The sequence below is a fragment of the Passer domesticus genome, chromosome Z (assembly GCF_036417665.1).
Source record: "Passer domesticus isolate bPasDom1 chromosome Z, bPasDom1.hap1, whole genome shotgun sequence".
NCBI classification, from domain to species: Eukaryota; Metazoa; Chordata; class Aves; order Passeriformes; family Passeridae; genus Passer; species Passer domesticus.
In genome coordinates this window covers 11,729,290-11,749,147 of record NC_087512.1, presented here as the reverse complement: position 1 = coordinate 11,749,147, position 19,858 = coordinate 11,729,290, and the positions used below count along the sequence as shown (strand labels likewise).

Genomic DNA, 19,858 nt, shown 5'->3' with positions numbered 1-19,858 from the left:
TCTTGCATATGCAGAATACTTGTACATTACTTTCTTTTGCTCTTAATATAAAATCTCTAGTTGACATCTTCTGTTGAGACTGTGAAATATTTCTTTATGACGTATGGAATCAGATGTATTTTGACGTAGCATTGTAGAAAGAGAGGAAAGCTTAGAGTGAGCTTTTCAGTTGCATGAAATGCCCCAAACTTTTACAAATAAAAGCTGCTTGCTACTCTTTTGTCTCCCAGTTAATTTTCCCTTTTCCTTCCAGTGCCCTACTGAGTACCAGGAAAGAATGGGTAGGAACATGGATGATTATGAAGATTTTGATGAAAGACAGAACAGTTATCCCAGTGAAAAAAGTTTGGCCAAACTTCATAAGCAGGTATATAAATAGATGGGAGAATGCCTCACTTATGCTATTGTAGTGAGAGTAAATGCTGGTCAAGGATTTTGAATGCACTTCATCTGGACTGTTGAGTACAGTGGATTTATGCTACTTAACAGAAACTTTTTTTGGTGAGAGAAAGCACAGACATTTAATATCCCAAGTGATCAAAGTTCTGGATGTGTAAATAGTGTTCTTGTGTTGTATCTTCACAGTGTTATAGCTGTCTGTGAATAAGCCTTGTAATGGTTGACTGACAGTGCATTCTGAAAAAGAAATTACAGTAAAAGCTTGATATTTAGTGAGATGTAAAAATGAAGTGGTAGGTTGGGAAGAGTAGGATTTAACTGCTACAGGTGGTTTGTGATGACTGAGCTGCAAAACTCAGTAATCGCGTATGTAGTACTTCCACGATTTATGTATTTTAGAGAATTACCTACCTGCTTTTTTGAAGATACAGTTTTTACAGTTCTGCAATGCACACATTTTCAAGGGATTTTGCAAGGATTTTCCACCATTTTTTGAAACAAGTACCTTGAAACCCTAATTTCTTGCAATTTATTGTAGGTAATCTATTCAGTGCAGAGACATCGTCGTACACAGGTCCAGTGGCAAATTCTTTTAGAGCAAGCATTTTACCTGGAAGATGTGGCAAAAAATGAAAGCAGTGCAACTCGACAGTTTGTTCATACCTTTCATTCCCAGGAACCAGAAAATAAAATTATTCAGTATTTCTACACACCAACGGTTGGTAAGTGCTGTCATGCAGATTTTAGGTATGTTAAGGCATAACTGATACCATTCTGTAAAAAGAACCAATTGTTTTATGTAAAAAGGTCAGCTGCAGCAGAGTGAAACAAGTCCGCAATATTAATGTATTTATGTAACGGAAGAGCTATCAGATAATAATTTATGCTCTTGGCCATAAGCCTCAATTTTATTTACAAATTCAGTAGCAGTTATGTGTTGCAATAAAGCAACAGCAAACTTTGAAGCCTTTTGTGAGAGGGTTCTGTTTCTGGTTGTATAATTTTCATTAACCTGTTCTGGATACATATGTGTGTTTGTTTTTTCCAGAGTGGTACTGGGAGTGCCTTCTCCGACCATGGTTTTACAGAGTGCTTGCAGTTGTGCTGGCCACGTTCTCTGTAATTGTGGTGTGGTCAGAGTGCACATTCTTCAGCACAAAACCAGTTCTGTCACTATTTGCGGTTTTCATACAGCTGGCAGAAAAGACATACAATTATATATACATAGAGGTAAGTTGGAGATAATCCCTTGAAAAAACTATTTTCAGATCAATGGTTGTGATAACAGCAGTAGATAAAATTTAATTAAAAATAAATCTCTAAATAATCTGTCAACTTTCACAAGGTCTCTAAATATATGATACCAGACTTTGTTTGTGTGGAGGAAGTCTGCCTTTTCCCACTTGTTAAAACTCAAATACCAGGTGCAGGCATGATGCAGCTGGCCTGAATATTGTGTAGAGTAATTTCTGAAACATTAGGTTGGAAGATAGGTGTTAATTAGACTTTCTGTCTAAAAATCCATGTGTGTGACCTCAGTTTCCTAAACAGGAATTTGCAAATGACCAGGAATCCAGTCAAAGGTGTGGCTAGCATATGTGTGCACAAATTTATCAGTAAAGATACTGAGCTGAAAAATTCCAGTATACTTAGCAAAGGCTGATTTGAAAACACTTGGGTTTATGCCTTTTTTTGTGGGACTAAATGCCACCTCAGTCATGGTAATTATTGAAGCAATTACAGCAATTTTATTTACATCAACAAGAAATAGTAGAATGTTTCTAGGGACAGCTGTGTTAGCTTATGTGTAAAATGTTCTAATTAGAATTTCTGGTTTAAATAGTTCTGAAAAACTCCCAAAATTATTCTCAGAGTTGGTGAAAAATGAAAAATAAAGTCTGGAGATGGTCTCTGCATGTGAGAGGCTATCTGTTGAACACATTAAAACCTTTAATGGAATGCAGCATTTAAGCAACTTAACAACACTTTTTTTTTTTCCCCTAGATGGCCTGTTTTCTTACCATCTTTTTCTTAAGTATCTGTGTTTACTCTACTGTCTTCAGGATCCGTGTATTTAACTATTATTACTTAGCTTCACATCATCAGACAGATGCATACAGTCTCCTTTTCAGTGGCATGTGAGTATTTGGTGTATGTTTTACAGGTGTTCCATTCAAATACTGAATTGAAAATGTCCATGAAACTTTCATTTACATCCTTTAATTTGTAATTTATGAATGTAATTCCTAATGAGCTCTACATCGTTGTTTTATGATAGATCCAGTTATGATTTTGTAGGTTATGTAAGAAACTCTCTTAAATGCTGTTGCCTCTTGCATTTGTGCAGGTTATTTTGCCGTCTTACTCCACCATTGTGCTTGAACTTTCTGGGCTTGACCCATATGGATGCAACAATCTCTCACAAAAAGACTCAGCCAACTGCTTATACATCTGTAAGTAAGAAAATATGGGTTTGAGCTTTCATTATGGTTTGGAGAATAGAGTATTTTTAAATACATGTTATAGTAAGATTCAGATATTCAAATCTTTTCAATTTTTCCAACAGGGTAAAAAATACTTGGTTATAGGCAAGGAGTTTAGTAATGATTTCTAGAAGTCATCAATAGCTTTTTTTTTTTCCTCTTTATCTTAAGAAAGTAAAGTATTGTATTTTAGAATTTAGGGTGTTCTTAATTTCCTAATATCAATCCTGTTGTTTTAGCTTTTAGTGGCTTTAGCATATAGGGCATTCCTATAGATAGGGAATCCTAACTTCCTATTGAAAACCAGTGAGTTTGGTTTTATTGGTTTCTGTGGCAAGTTATGTCTCATGTCTTTGTTGTTAGTAACTAGATTCTTTGTGTTGTCTAGAGACTCTTCACAGCAGATGAAAAAAATCCACCAGATTTGCCCTTGTTCAAGAGTGAGTGAGACTACAATGTCTAGCATTTTAGAAACCTCAGAGTGCTGGAGGTGACCTTTTCATCTGCTTATTCCCAGGCAGATCTGTGATAATATTGCCTTTGTTTCAGTTACTGTGAAGGATTGTGTATTTATGTGAGAAGGCACAATCTTCATGGGTTTATGTAAAATATATCTAATTAGATCTTGTTCTTGTGTGTTTTTTTCCCTAGATAATGGGATCCATGAGAGTGCTGTCCTTCATTGCAGATGGATTCTATATATACTACCCAATGCTTGTTGTCATTCTCTGTATTGCTACATACTTCAGGTAAGTGATTTGCAAGATAGAGCCTCCATGATTCTTTACGTTATAAAACTAGTTTAATCCAATTCAGGAAGAGATTCAGTACCCCTTTTTCAGCAGTTGAGTTGTGTCATTCTAACAAAGATGCAAAACCTAAATCCACAGATTTCTATTTATATTGGTGAAATGTGTACATTTAAAAATACAGATTGGATTAATTCATAACTGAGTTAATTTAAACTTCATTCCTAGATTTTAAGGGATGATCTGTTCAAACTTTGGAGCCTGGGGACACTTAGATTGTGCTTTTGAGATTAAAATTATCATGAGAAAGCTGTTTTCACCAAAGTTTTCTAATAAATTAAGTACCACTAGCAGCAGTTTTAGATATTGAACTTTCTAACAGACTCATATCAAGTTTCTGATGTTATCAGACTTCTGGTAACACATACTGTATTAAGTAATTTGATCTTGTTTCCCTAAACCACAGTTTGTTGGAGGCTGGAAGGGTAATTGTGGAAAACATTGGTACATTCTTGCTTTATAATTTCAAAATGTCTGCTTTTGATCACTGTAAGGGATGAGATACTTTTAGTCTGATCTTGCTGAAATACACATTTATGTTATTGTCTTCAATTCTACATTACCATTCAGTCAGAAGCAATCTCTGTGTTTTCAGTCAAGTACAATGTAGTGAAATACCTTGGTTATGCATTAATATTGTACGTATATCTATAGATAGTAAGTAACAAGTATCTAATTGTGAGTTTTCCCTGCTTACCTTAAATTTAAGTGACAAAAGTGGTGTTGGAGCTAAAAAACAAACAAAACAAACAACAAACAGGAAAGCAAATAGCAAGAAAAGAGAAATTTGACCTCTTGTCCATCATGATCATCCTGGAACTTGAATGCCAAAGTGAAAAGGAAGAATAGAAATTAAAGGAGAGAGGGTTGCTTTAATGACTTCTGCTAGTAAAGATAGATGCAAAAACAAAGGTTGAATTAAAATCTGTTGAGGAAAGCTGAGTCTCCTGTGTTTAATCCAGTAGTCTTAAGGTAGTATAAGGAAAAAAATATATCAATACTCCAGTTTGGAGGATGGAAAACCGTACTAAAACAGCAGTTGTGTTTTCTGTTGTGAAGTTGAAAAGATGGAAGTGATTTCATGCTATGTAGTTCCAGGACTGGCTTTAAAAAGGTGAAACAAGCTTGCTATCTGACTGCTGCCAATGGGTATCCAGAAGGGCAGCCAGCATCCCTACAGCTTAAAAGTATGCAGAACACGTTCTCCTGAGTGAAACCCTGAGGTGAAAGTGGATTTCCTGTATTATTACTGTTTGAAAAACAGAGAAGTTAGAATAAAGAGAATTTTTATAGTAATTGTATTCTGGCAAAGAAGAGTTGATGACATATTGTAGGTACAAATTCTGTCGTATCTGGGAACATTTAAAGCAAGCGTCTCACATTAGACACATTTAAAGCAAGTGTCATTTGCACTACTCTCAGACTATATGCATTTTAATGTCTGTATGAATAGGGTTATTCTATCACTTCCAATTGTATTTAGGAGTGTGCTACTGTTCTGGGTCACCTAGGTGATCCTGCTGTTCTGGGTCACCAGTTATCGTTCTGAGTTCTGAATTTTCTGTTTTCTCAGCTGGTATAATAGTCTATCTTTCCTTCTTTGTTTTTCCTTCTTACTTGGATTGTTCATACAGTTCTGAATAGTTTGTTTTACATTGTGTCCTGTAATGTATATAAACTACTAATTGTAAATTAACAAAGGAAATTGCTTCTTCTTTTACCAGTTTAGGAACTCGTTGTTTGAATCTTTTGGGATTCCAGCAGTTCATGGGTGATAGTGAAATGACCTCTGATTTGATTGATGAAGGAAAAGAGCTAATCAGAAGAGGTAAATTAGGCCTTCTGTCATAATCTCCCTGTAAAATTATACTACCATAGAGTCCTCAAGGCTGGAAAATACCTCTAAGATAGAGTCCAACCCTTAATCCAGCACTGACAAGTTCACCACTGAACTACGTCCGCAAATGCCACACCTGCACATCTTTTAAATATCTCCAAGGATGGTGACTCAAGAGTTCCCTGAGCAGCCTATTCCAATGTCTGACAACCCTTTCAGTGAAGAATTTTTTTCCTAATACCCAAACTTCCGTAGCACAACTTCAGGCCATTCCCTCTTACCTTGTTGTTTGTTACTTGGGAGACCAGCCCCTACCCCACTACACCCTCTTATTAAGGAGTTGTTAAGTGATAAGCTCTCACCTGAGCCTGCTCTTTTCCAGGCTAAACCACTCCACCTCCTTCAGCTGTGTCTCATCAGACACATGCTCCAGACCCTTCCCCATCTCCATTACCCTTCTCTGGACTCACTCCAGCACCTCAATATTTTTCCTGATTTGAGGGACCCAGAACTGGACACAGGATTTGAAATTTGGCCTCTCCAGTATCCAGCACAGAGGGACAGTCACTGCCCTGGTCCTGCTGGCCACACTCTTGCTGATACAAGCAAGGTGCCATTGGCTTTCTTGGACACACCCTGGCTCATGCTCAGCCACTCTCAGCCAGCACTCCCAGGTCCTTTTCCAACAGGCTGCTTTTCAACTGCTCTGTCCCAAGCCTTTAGCATTGCATGGGGTTGTTGTGACCCAATTGAAAATTTAAAGGAAAGTGGTTTGGTGAGCATTTTGACCAGCTCCCTCTGTCCTTTTGGGTTGATCCCATCTGGCCCCACAGAGCTGTGTCTGTCCATGCAGTGTAGCAGGTCACTGATCAGATCCCCCTGGATTTTGGGGACTTTATTCTGTTCACCATCCCTGCCTTCCAGCTCAGGGAACCTGGCACTGAGACAGTAACTGGTCTCAGTCATAAAGACTGAGGAAACAATGCATTAAGTGCCTCAATCTTTTCTTCATTATATGGCATGTTTTTGGATTACATTTGTCTCAGATGTTGCAGGAAAAAAAAGCATACTGTCAGTATTTTGAAAGCTGTACTGATGAAGGCCACAGCACAAACTGCAATAAACTTAGAGCAATGTGGTCACTATGTAAAGTCCACTGATGGACTTCATTGACATTTTAAATGAGGTACCAGTTTTACTCATCCAGTACCTGAATTTTAGATATTTCTAAATATATTACAGTGTGTTATTGAACAAATAATACCTTAGCAGGTCCTTGTGTAATCTGTCATAAAGACAATTTAGATTGTCTTTATCATCAGCAAACTAATTTTTTTGTGTGTGTTGATTGAGCCACACAAATTAAGTCATTTCCTTCAGTCTTTTTTGCTGTGTCAACAGCTGTGTTTAATTAGAGAAAGCATGGTTTTTATGTAGAACTGGAATTATCTGCTGGCATGGAAAGCTTTTAATTTTACTTTAATTTTAATTGAAAGTATTTCTTAAGTTGCAAAAAGCCATTGTAATTTTTGAATAAATGTTTAGAAATTAAAATTTCTGGATACAGTGCTATATTATGGAATACCTTTATTCCCACAGTCGATGAAAAACAAAACCTGGGTTTACTTATAGTAGTATGGTTTTTTTTGGAGAAAGACCAAAGTTTCATTCCCTTAAATAAGAGGTGATGACATTGATATGTAATGTTATACTTCCAGCTTTATAACAGATAGGACACAAAGTAATTGGGTCACACGGTAATCCCCCAAAGTAGCTGGGCCTCACAGAATTTCTTGAAGTTTTTGATTCAAAAATGCTGAAGTTTTTTCTTCATTTCTTTTTCTTAATATCACACTTTCCCAGTTATTTCTAAGGGTTTGTTTGATTTTTTTTCTTCTTTTTTTTTTGCTTTGCCAGCTGGTATCCAAATGTTATGCTGTGATCCAAGATACCATCATGACAAAATAATTTTGATGGGAAATTCCATAATGATAGACAAGCAGCTTTTTGTTTTTGTTTAATTGTAAACGTCATGTATTTCAATAAGAATCTTCATTAGTTGACTTCAGATTTTCATTGTTTATTTTTTTAAATGCTAATGATTTTCCATATATGGAGCTCAGACAAAGTTCTTTTTTCATTTTTAGAGAAAAGAAAACGACAGAGGCAGGAGGAAGGTGAAAACAGAAGAAGGGTATGAGATTTGTTTGGTTCATTATAACATTATACTGCAATATTTGATAGGATTTATCATGGACATTTAATTCAGAATTACCTATTTCACAAAAAAGAGTCACAAATAATTTATGGAATCAGTTTAATCTTGCTGAATAGTCTTGATTAGGAGTTATTTATAGAAGGTTAGAGGACAATTTTAATGACACTACTTGGACACTGCTGTTACTCAGTGATGCTGTGGTGTATGCCAATATGTACAACAAGCATTAAAAAGGGTCCTGATTACTAGGATACAGAATAATCTAGAATAGCATATTACCAGTCTCTTATACTGATACTGCTCTGCTTGAAATAACTGCAGTTGCAGAGTTGTCATACTGAAATGTGGACTCCTCCCAAATTTATTGTTTTGTTTGCTGATTGGAAAGTCATAGGCACAGGTTTTATTTTATTTTTTGCCAGAGGAGGGAATTACATTTAAGACAGAATTCATAATTTCCACTGAGTAACAAACAAAATATTTGATTAAAGTCATGTTTTCTGTGCATATTGTATGGAAAGATTTGTGAAGCTGTAGTTTTTCACTAGTTTATAACAAAATCTAGTCTAGAAAGTCACAGTAAAAGGCAGATGAGAGAAAGGATGCATGCAAGACAGTACTGGGACTAAAACCTCTTGGTTTTCCAAGATCATGTATACTTTAATCCTAGCTGACAGCCAGTACTGCATAGACCTTTCTTTTGATCCTGTCCTGGTTTAGGGCAAATTTGGTTGAAAACCTCCAAAAGGGGTCCCCCCAGAAAGCAAACCTACACGGTCCCTCCCCAAAACTGGCTTGGGAAAAATTTCATCGGAGAGAAGTAGAAAAAACCTGTTTATTTAACAGGCCAAGCACTCCCCAGCACACAAAATGAACAATACCAGATGACAAAACTCACCCACTGCTCGGAAGAGATGAGAAATTCAGAAAGTCTCTGCGAGGGGTCGCTCTGTTATCAGGGCCTCGGGCGCTGGGAAAGGCCCTGCCCAGAGCAGGCCCCGGAGGCCACAGAGTGCGAGCTCTGGTGCGCCGGGACCCCGTCTGGAGCAGGTTTGAATGGTTCCAAGAAAAGGGAGAGAGCACCAGTCCAGGGAGCTTCTCTGCCTCAGCCAGCTAAACTAACTAAAAAGCAAAGGAGGGCCTGTTCTGCCCTGTCCTTGCCCAGACAGCACAGTCCCACTGAATGTGGAGGAGTGAGTGAGTGAGTGCAGTCCCTGATAACAAACTCCGTGCTTCTTCTCCCTCCATTCATTCTCAGAGCCAGTCTTGAAGGTGCAGAATACAATACCCAGCATAAACAGAACACACAGTTGGGGATACAAGCATCATAACATCACCCTAGGACAGATCCTTTCCCTCCATCTTGTAGTTTTAAAACTTGAACTCGTTAGGAAGCAAAATAGCAAGTGTATGATACATCTAATATACAGTGAAATGACCTGACACTATGCTACAAAGTCTTCTGTGCTATGTGCATCTTGTTATTTTTCCATTTTGCCAGTAGATGGAAGTAGTGATCAATAAAAGCAGCAGTTCCCACCGTAATTTAGAGCAGTTGGCTGAACTTTGAGAGCAGATTTGGAATGCAATTTCTTTTATAAAAGTCTTTTTCTTAAGAACAATTTTGATAACTGGTTTAGCGAAGGAGCACATTTTGAGTTTAAAATGAAACAAAAATTCTTCCTGTAATTAGGTACTGAACAGTCACTGTGTTCCTTTTTCCTCCCAGCTTACATTTTTCTTGGTGGTTTTTTCCAGGAATGGAAGGAGCGGTATGGAAATAGAGATGATTCCACCAGAAGCAGAGCTGTCCACACAGACCAGAAAGAATCCAGCTTCTCAGAGACCAACACCAACAGACGTAAGCTTTGTGGGTTGGAGGGAAGTTCGTTTTGTTTTGTTTCAGTGCATTTTCTTCACAGCACTGGATGTGAAAGTAGTTTCAAATATTCTTTTTGTCTTAGATGCTGTGCTGATAATGTTCGCTTCTGTAGCTCATTGTCACCTTCCCATTTAAGGCACTCAGAAGAGTACTATATTTCATTCCATCTCCAACTAGTTGGGATCGGAGATTCTTACTATTCTTCAGACCAATTACTTGGTCTTATGGATATATAATGATTGCCATTAGAGTAGCAGTTGCCAACAAAAAAACTTCATTATACATCCTGAAGTTGGGTGTTGTAAATCTTAAAATTTACCTCTTCTGCTTGCAAGTGAGCTGTCTCAGACTGGAATAATGGAGTAATCAGATGACCAACAAATGTAACATCATATAAGTGTATATACCTTCATTTAATAATGTCTATTAGTAAAATACTTTGTTTTTGAATGCTTTAGACTTCAGAAAATTCTGTCAGAATGTGTATGGTTTCTTCTGTACTTTTTGTGCTCTTGTAAGCTTACAACAAGTAAAATGAAACTGAAGAAAAAGGAGGAAAAAGGGGAGGAGGGAAGCTTTTAATATGCTTTTAAGAAACACTGGTAGATTTCTCTCTCCTCTGTACAAACTTGCAAATTTTTAGTGGTAGACTTACTGCAGTTGCATTCTAATGTTCATCATGTGATTATGTAGCATTCCAGCTCTAAAACAAGACATAGGTACTGACCTAGTGAAAGTCACAGAGCGAACTGCAAAACAACTCATGAGATTGATTTTAAAAAAAATAAATAAACAAAAACAAACAAAAAACTGGTCTGAACAGCTTAGTTAAAGCATGAAGCTGGGAGGATGAATGGATGATTTTAAAGTAATGCTTGCTAGTAGTTTCTTATTTTCCTTGATTCTTTGCAAGATAGATCTCAACCTCTTGGAGGGGTGAAAGTTGTAGTTGCATTTCTTTGGAGATACAAAATTGAAATAGTTTGAGCAAGTTTAGCCTAATATTAAATTTACTCTAAATAATTGCACTTTTGTAGTGGGTGAGATTGCTTTGTTATTCATAATGGTTTTTAAAATTTGATGTCTCCATACCCTCCAGGCTGTTCACAAAAAAATAAGTGTCTTTGACTCCTTTCACTTTTCAGCACTATCAAAATATACCCGTTCAAATGGTAGGACTGAAAGAGATAGAATAGAACTCCTCCAGGATGCAGAACCTTTGGATTTTAATGCAGACTCTGTTAATGATGACCCCCTTGAATCGGACTCGGGAAGGTGAGGAATAGTTTCTGTAATTTCAGTTAAAAGTTTCTACTGTCTTCTGTTTTCTGACCTATGACAGCTGTATCAAATGTTTCATAATAAGAGTTTTGTAAATGAAGTTTATAATTTCATCTAACTTTTTTCCTTTCTTTCTTTTCCCCTCTAATAAGGAAATAATTTTAAGACCTATTAAAACCTGAATGTGTTCCAGGTTTTTTAGAAATGTCAGAGTAAGATTTGAGCTGGATATAATGTTATATATGGAATAATTGAAATCCTCGGCATATAAAACTAGCGAATGACATGCATCTTAAGGACACATCCCAGTGTGACCATTCATGGCACAGTCTGGGGGGTGTCACACTTGTGCCACCCAGACTTCCACTGCTGGGACTGAAGCCCCATCACCACAGGCAGCTCCAATAACCCAAGGACCCAGGGGGACCAAGCCCCCCTTTCCCTCCCTATTCACCCCACTCTCACAGTCAGAAAATTTTCTCTTTCCAGCTCGACCGCAGGTTTCCCATAGCAAAGTCTCAGATACCTGGTTCCTCTAATCATGGTGAGGTGACGGTATAACAGCTCAAATTGGTGCCTCTGGGGAGGAACCCCAAATAGAAGAATCCCCGAGCTTTTACACCCTCACAGCCCATGTGCACCGTAATTCAGACTCTTCCAGCTGAGCCCGTGGCTCCTGCACGCTCTACGAGTGTCCAGTCCAGTGGCAGGGACAAAGTTCCCTGTGCCCTTTGTTGCTCATGGTACCTTGCCTGGGGCTCCCATTTCCTGACATCCAGGGCACAACCTGCAGCTGCACACAGAGCAGCCAGGTCTAGATGTATGCCTCAACAGACAGATGTACAGTGTAAGGTTTTCCCGGATTTCCTACAAAGCTTAGCTGGAGAAAGCTCACTTGATTTCCCAGCATAAAATTCATTATGAAAGGGCAGCAGGAAAGAAGATGGAATGTTAGAGGATCTGCTGCAGGAATACAGCTGGGAATCAGATCTCGGAACTACTAAAATAAACTAAAATCTGAACTACCTGAACAGAGTATATCATTGATATAGCACTATGTAGCTCTGTCTGTAGCAGAGAATTTTGTGATTCTGTGGTTGTGACTGCAACATCAAATTTCCCCAGTCACAGAGCACCTTATGTAACTGCTAAGCTGTGCTTATATTTCAGAAACAAGCAATACATTGTATGGGTGCTTTTTTTTTTTTGGAGGGGTGGTTGTAGTGTAGAAATGAAAAATAATTCCAAATTTACATATAAAAACTTATAATTAATTGTTTTTCAGCTAAAACTATTTTACCCCCATCAAAAAGAGTCACAGAAAGTAATTGTTTCAGTGGACTTCTATCTATAATAATAAAACAAATGCCAGCTCAGAAACATGTAAAGAATGCTGCGAAATGGCAGTGCCAGGTTTCACAGGTTGATTCAGACAACTGGTTTAGTCTCATCACCACATTTGAACACTTGGAGGTTTTTAAACACAAAAGTTTTTTATAAAGAGAATATTCTACCCTAGAATTTCTGTCACTAGTTGGCTTCCATGCAGTGTAAAAGGGATTGTCTACTAAAAAGAGGAGTATGCATATATAATTATTCTGGAGCAAATACTTTTCAAGCACAGTGTCAGAAGTCTTCGGGAATCTATACATGCTTTGCAAAGTGGAACTTTCTAAACTTCTTCTTTAAAAAGAAAATCAGGAGCTTCAAAGCTTAGCTGAGCTTTGCCCAGTAACCTTCATTTCATTTAATGGAAACAATAAGTCAAAAGTCATTGCAGATGGAATTTCAGTTAGTTTAGAAGTAGCTTATGTAACATTGATTTTCAAAACTGGAGCTTCTGCAATAAATAGAACATTTTTGGACAACAAGGACAGTTAGGAAACCAGGTTTTGGCTTTGTGTTCATTCAGATTTTACTAAATACTACAGTGAGCAGCTTCATTGTGCCTGTGTTGGACTTTGAAGTGTTTCTAAAATATATTTGATCAACAATTTGTGAAGTTTCTCTTTTACCAATAAGCATGCAGGTATTTGTTTGATGCAGGCATTATCTCTGATACTGTATTTCTTCTAAGAATACCCCATGATATGTACTGTTAAACAGCATCCACAGGGGTACCGTTGTTTGTTTAGGTTTATTGTGTTTTGGGTTTTTGTTTGTTTGTTTAGTTGGTGTGGTTGGGGTTTTCAAAAAAAGTCCTGCTCAACCAAAACATCCAACTTCTTTCCTTTGTTTTAGGAAATATCGTTCTTTAAGACTCTCAGTATTCATATAACTTGGTCACATGAGGTTTAATTTGATGACTGTCTCTCAAATTCTCATGGAAACTAATTTAGTCGAACATCAAATTCATCATTCACTGGAGTTAAGGAGTAAGATTGCAAAGAGAGTTAGATGAGTTAATGGGTCTTTATTTTTCCATTTCCTGTGACACTTTTTCACTTCTGAAATTGATTCTGCAGGTACCAGCCTGGTGGAAGATACCTGTCAATGTCTCGAAGCAAAATATTTGATGATGTCTAAGCTTATCAAAGCTGAGGAAAATACAGTGGTCATCTAGCTCCTACTCATTGCTTGGAAAATACTGTATTTATGATATATCACTGAACCATCAAAGACTCTTTAAAAAAAAACATGAAGGAACAATTCTTTTGGAAATGCACGTGTATGATAACTTCACCACTTGTGATAGGAATATGCTTCTGCTGTTGTAGATACTGTTGTGCATCAGTGTGGGCTTTTGTGTCATGACCAAAAGGAGAAAACTATTTAAAATTAATAGATGGTAAACTCATAAATATACCTAGGGCTCAACTTGAACTGTAACAGTCTAAGTTGGGGAAGAGATTTTTGGAATTTTTAATTTTGTATTTTAACCAATGCTGTGAGAGCACACTGATGCATCCAAGGTGCAGTTATATCATCTGTGCTTTTGCCGAGAAAGATTGGACTGTAAAATCATAGTCACAGAATGGTTTGGGTTGGAAGGAACCTTAAAGATCATCTAATTTCAAGCCCCTCTGCCATGGGCAGGGACACCTTCTGGTGTTGTTCAGCCCTCCATCCAGCCTGGCCTTGAACACACTCACGAATGGAGCACCCATTCCACAAGTTCTGTGTGGCAAGCTGTGCCAGTACCTCTCCACCCTTACAGTAAAGAATTTCTTAACATAACTAATCTAAATCTGTCCTCTTCTAATTTTCACTCATTTCCCTAAGAACCTAAATGAGAGATGTGGGACTCCAGGTGGCGCTTCCAAATGCAGTTTATTACATCCCTTTAGGCATGTTCAGACACTGGAAGGTTCCTGTGAGGAACTCAACCTTCTCTTCACGAGGCTCAGCAGCCCCAACTTTTTCAGCTGGTCTTCATTGAGGAAGGTGCTCCAATCCTCTCACCAACCTGGTGGCCTCCTCTGGGCTCACTGCAGCAGGTCCCTGTCCCTCCTGTGCTGGAGCCCAGCTCTGGATGCAGCCCAGTCTTGTCTTGGTAGATGCTTCATGCGTGGGGACACGAGGCTTGATTCTGTTTTGCTCAGAAGGCTGATTTATTATCTTATATATTATACTAAAATACTACATTAAAACTATACTAGAAGAACAGAGAGAGAAGAAGATCAGAAGGCCACAAAGACAAGAATAGAATAGAATACATAACAAAAATCCTGTGACTGCTCACAGCCTCGGCACAGGTGGCTGTGATTGGTCACTAATTGAAAACAATCCACATGGGCCAATGAAAGATGCACCTGTTGCATTCCACAGCAGCAGATAGTTATTGTTTACATTTCTTTCCTGAGGCTCTCAGCTCCTCAGGATGGGAAAAATCCTAGGAAAAGATTTTTCATAAAATATCATGGCTACAGCCCAGGACAGGTTTGGCTCTCTGGGCTGGCAGTGCCATGGCCGGGGCATGTGCAGCCTCTCACCCACAGCTTCCCCAAGCCCTTCTGGGCAGGGCTGCTCTCAGTTTGTTCTCTGCCCAACCTGTAAGCTTTTTCTGGGATTGCAATGACCCAGGCGTAAGACCTTGTCCTTACTTTGCACAGATGGACCTCTCAAGTAGGACCTGCCAGGTCCTTCTGGATGGCTTCTCTTCCCTCCACTATCAACTGCACCATGCAGCTTGGTGTCAACAGATAGCTCTTGAGGTTCCTCCCATCCTGATACTCTGTGATTCCATGAATCTTTTTTGGTATAAATTTTGGAGCAATGTGTGTTGGTTAAAAAAGGCTGTATTTTTTCTTTTCCAACATTATATGCAGATATATGATTTTAGCATGTGTAAATAGTTGAAATTGAGTATGGACCCGAGTGTCACTGTCATATGAACATATGTGCAATAGCAAGAATGCATTATTGAAGATACAATGTCTGCTTAAGATCTTTACGGATGTAATGATTCAAAATCATGGCACTCTAGTGTTTTTGTAACTGTAAAAGAAACATACTATGAAGATGAACTTAAATACTGAAATGTGATAATTTGCACGCACCTCAGGCACGGCTTCAAACTGTAGAGTATTTTTTTTAAAAGAAGGGAAATACATAGCATGACTAGGTAATGGTAAACACTTCTAATATCCTAAATACCCTGGTTGCATTATGTATCAGTTTTTAAGGTGCCTGTATTTTGCAGTAGGTTGTTGCAAAAAGAGTAATACTTTGCCATTCAAAAATGCCAATTATTAACAGTGTAAAAAAGCTTCACATTAATTTCATTAGTGTAGGCATATTTTTAAATCATAGTTAATTGTATGAATTTTCAAATATAATCATAAGGTAAAAGATGCGGTCAAATTCATGATAACTTTGGTAATTTGAATAATTTAAAATGTTGCTTTTTTCCAGTTTGTCTAAAATCTTTACCACTTGGGAGCTTTCTTATGTGCTTATTGCAAAGTTATGTTGAAAACTAAAAGAGAACATGTTTTTATCATACATTCTTTATCATGCTTAAAAAACACATCCCTTAAAGCAGTTAGGAATGAGTTATTCTGAAAAGTAAGTTTTCATGAATGACGTATTCTAGTAATTTTTTTAAATAGTCTGTGTTTTCTCAAGTAATTGTTAATGGGGATCTAACTCTACCTCCTGTGATTTTAGTACATGTGTTGTAACAATAGTGGTATTTGTAATACATTGATCTGCCTGTTTTGAAACACTGAATTGTTATTATGAAGGAAAAAAAAATTTGTATAGAAATAATTATATTAATAAATTAGCAGACATACAATAATTGTCAGTTTTGTTCTTAGGTGAATGTCAGCCATACCCACAGGCATTCAAGCTCATGCAATTTCCAGACTACTCAGATGAGGTCACTTTTTAGTTTATGTACTTTATGTTTGTAAAAGCTTGTTCCAAGTCTTAGGCTTGAGTCTTATCAGGGACTGGAAGTTGAGAAGCTTAGTCTCTTTATTCAGAGATTTCTTTAGGAATTCTATGGTAGCACCTATTTAATTTCTTTTTTAACTACTTAGTAGTGCTATCTTGAATTCATCCTTATATGAAAGGTGTTGTATATGTTCTTGGGCACCCATCCACATGAATGTTCTTAGACTCTATATTTCTGTTTAAAAAATTTGGATCAGCAGTTTATTTATAAAAATCTTTGGCAGAAATAAAATTCAAACTCTTTGTTTAACTCTTGAGATGTCACTTCAAAGGGATCTAATTCAGGGCCAGTAGAAAAGCTATTCGAAGGAGAGTCCTGTTTTCTGAAAATCTGTGAAATAACCTTACCTACTCCCTGGTGACCAGACAGTGGGATTGAGCCTTCTTGGGGTCTGTTTTTTCCCCCCCTCAGTGAAATGGCTGCAAACAGAATTTTCAGGGGAAACATGGTCAAGATTTTATATATAACAGGTAATTAGTCCCTAGTGCAGATTTCATTGGAATACAGTAATTTGAAGAGTTAACTGTATAAATTAATGGCAGTGGGATTTCAGATTCTAACACAGACATTCTGAGCTGAACATTTTTGATGTTGCAGTGGAGTAAGGGAGAACCAATGGCTGCTTTTTGAGCTCTGAAAAGCTCTAAAGAATTCTCTGTATCATGCTTGGTGTCACATACTCCCTGGATGCTGTTCAGCTGAACAAGGAGTTGATAAGTGAAGTCAAGTTTTTTTCCGTAGTGTGTATTGCTGACCAGGAGTTATCCAGGCTCTAATTAAATGCTGTTTATTGGCTAACTTAATGTATGTTTTGAAAATTCATTATGGGTTCATATGACTGAATCTGGAATGCTTTCAATAAAGAAATATGTTGTACAACTGTAGAAGAATAATATTTGCTGTCCACTTGAGCTAGTTTCAAACAAGTTTGGTTACTGCTAGAACAAAAAATGCAGAACTTGGCTGGGGGCTGTGTCCCTAAGGATTTACCCCACTCCAGAGAGCTGTTGATACCCTGTCCCTGGAAATGTTCAAGCCCAGGCTGGACATGGCTCTGAGCACTCAGTTCTGGGTGAAGATGTGCTGGCTGGTTGCAGGAGCATTGGGCTAGGTGGCCTTTACAGATGCCTTCCAACCCAAACTGTTCTGGGATTCCATGGTGCTTTTCAGACAGATTGTGGCAACCCTTGATGGGTTCTTCCCTTCTGCAGCTCCAGTCCCAGTAGTCCTGCAGCTAAATGAAGTTAAAACTAGCTTTGATATGTTTAAGTGGTGACTGTACTCTAGACTAACAGTGTTCCTCCATCACTTCTGATGTTCCAAATTAGGTGATTTTAAATACAATTCCCTTGCAAACTGTGCTTTTGGAAACTGAGTGTTAACGTATTTTTCTGTCAGTGTATATATAGAGTCATACTTATTTGCTGCTAAAGAATGTCAATTATATATTTCTTTATTGTTTCACTGTCTGAATTACTGAGCAGTTAGTGTATACTTCTTGCCATAATTTCTGCAGTTTTCTCTCTATCAGTGAACACCAAAACATGAGAAATCCCACCCAAGTTAAGTACAAATGTTTGAATGTCTTCCTGTCAAAGATTTAAATTAGTAAAATAATGTGTGCAAGTCACAATGAGCTTCAAAAAGCAGTGTGAAAACAGTACCTAATCAGTGTTGGAATTCTTAAAAAGTATGGATAGGCAAAAAGCTGTAGTCAAACTTGTTACTCCTACTGGATTTGTAGTTCTCTTTTTCTTAATACATATTTCGATATGTATATTGGGAAATATGTGCCCTACTCAGCTAAGGAGGGGTGCATCTGTCAGCTGTGAAGGGAGGCAGTGGCAGTGTTTTATGAGGGAAGGTAAGAGATATGTAACTTCTAATCTGTGCTCATAGTGATAGTTTGCTTTGGGCAAAGGACGACATAGCTTCTTATTTAACTAAAGTGTTAAGAAAAAAAGAAACTTTTTGCTTCTATAAACTACACTACTGGAAAAATGATGGTATCTAATCTGACTTTATTTTGCAATCAAGCACATGTAAAGTAGTCATTAACAGTATTAACAGGAATGGTGGAAAGCTGCTGCCTTTTCAATATTTATTTGTGCTATTTTGAAATACAACATGAACAATGATTTTTACATAGGAAATATTAAAAAATATTACTATGATTTTGTATGATTATGGTAATTTGTATTTTATTAAATTTGTCTTGGAATACTGTAAATATTATGTGAAAAATACTACATTTAGTTTCAATTTTCATTATTGCTTTAATTACTTGAAATCTATGGGGCATTCATAATACCAAATAGAGAACACTTTATGAAGGAAAACTTTTTATGAAGCTCCTTAGAAAATCTGACTGGTTCATTGCAGACATATAGGTGCATCTTAATTATTAACAATAACACTACTAAGGGGATATATTGTGTCCTAGCTTTTTAATTTTTCTTTGAAATTCAAAAAGTTGTTAACTTTTTTTAGAGCAGCTTAGTTGTGAATCTTGTAAACTTTCTAAAACTTTTACATTCCTTTTTCCTAATGGGCTCTGCAGGAATATGTGCTGCTTCATGGCAGTCACCTAATACTAGCTGTGCCTCTAATTAAGTAGTCTAATCTGAAGCTGAGACACTCCTACACCATTTGATTATGTTAACAGAAATTCAGCATTCCTAGCAAAAAAAAAAAAAAAAAATTAAAAAAAAAAAAAAATTGGTACCCTCCATTTGGGTCATATCATAAGCCCAATCAGGTTTATTCTTTGTTTCTCTTAGAATGCATTGGAACAAAGTCCTCAGCATGCTTTTGTGTGCATGTGTGTGTTTTAGTATGCAGCTTCAGTTATTTTCTCAGGATAATGTTGTTATATTTCACATATTCCTGTGAACTAGTAGTTTCAGAGTGATACCTTAGCTGTCACTGTAGAAATTCATTATTTTCAATAGAAATACATTATGTTTTTGTAGAGGTATCTGGAAGATAAGGGAATTCATTTGTAAGTAGAGGTTTAGTAATAGACCTCCATTCTCCAGTGTATATCAAGATAGGCTGTAGGAGTGCTGCTTATGGATAGACTATCTTCTTTTGCCTTATGATACAAGTATGTATGCATAAAGACCTTGTTTTGAAATTCACAGAGTTAAACATTTTTCGTTGTAGTGTTCTGAATTACTGTTGTACTGGATTATATTTTTGAAATGTGTGTTACAATATATATAGTCAAATAATTAAATTGGCATGAAATAAATAATTTCTGCAATACATTTTCCCTGGTGTATTTTAGATATTCATACTTCTCTGAGGTGTTTTTGAAAGTAGTCTTTTAGAGGAACTTGACCTATTTCTTTTTTCCAGGTGGAAGTTATACTTTTATTAAAAGTATATTCATACTTTAGAAGATAATACAACCTTGTTTTGGTTATCATTTTGAATCTTCTTGAAGGCAGATTTAGAAAGGAAATCAAGAAGAATATTGCATACCTGGTGTTGTCAGGGAAACCTGTGAGTATCCTCTGTGCTTCTGGGACTGACTTGGCACTGAG

The 19,858-nt window shown here is 37.1% G+C and overlaps 1 protein-coding gene across 3 annotated transcripts in view; it reads left to right on the top strand.

The window, feature by feature from the left end:
* LMBRD2 (LMBR1 domain containing 2) overlaps positions 1-19,579 on the top strand; it is a 31,821-nt gene extending 12,242 nt beyond the window's left edge. For 2 of the 3 annotated variants that reach the window (XM_064405266.1, XM_064405267.1), the window contains exons 8-18: positions 254-367; positions 938-1,121; positions 1,448-1,629; positions 2,404-2,537; positions 2,747-2,852; positions 3,534-3,631; positions 5,416-5,519; positions 7,676-7,722; positions 9,505-9,607; positions 10,774-10,903; positions 13,375-19,579. In XM_064405266.1, the coding sequence (XP_064261336.1) occupies positions 254-367; positions 938-1,121; positions 1,448-1,629; positions 2,404-2,537; positions 2,747-2,852; positions 3,534-3,631; positions 5,416-5,519; positions 7,676-7,722; positions 9,505-9,607; positions 10,774-10,903; positions 13,375-13,435 (1,263 nt within the window). In that variant the 3' untranslated portion in view covers positions 13,436-19,579. Of the gene's footprint in view, positions 1-253; positions 368-937; positions 1,122-1,447; positions 1,630-2,403; positions 2,538-2,746; positions 2,853-3,533; positions 3,632-4,400; positions 4,629-5,415; positions 5,520-7,675; positions 7,723-9,504; positions 9,608-10,773; positions 10,904-13,374 lie in introns of those variants that run through there. The other variant, XM_064405268.1, reaches the window with a different exon arrangement.
* Positions 19,580-19,858: the final 279 nt, after the last annotated feature.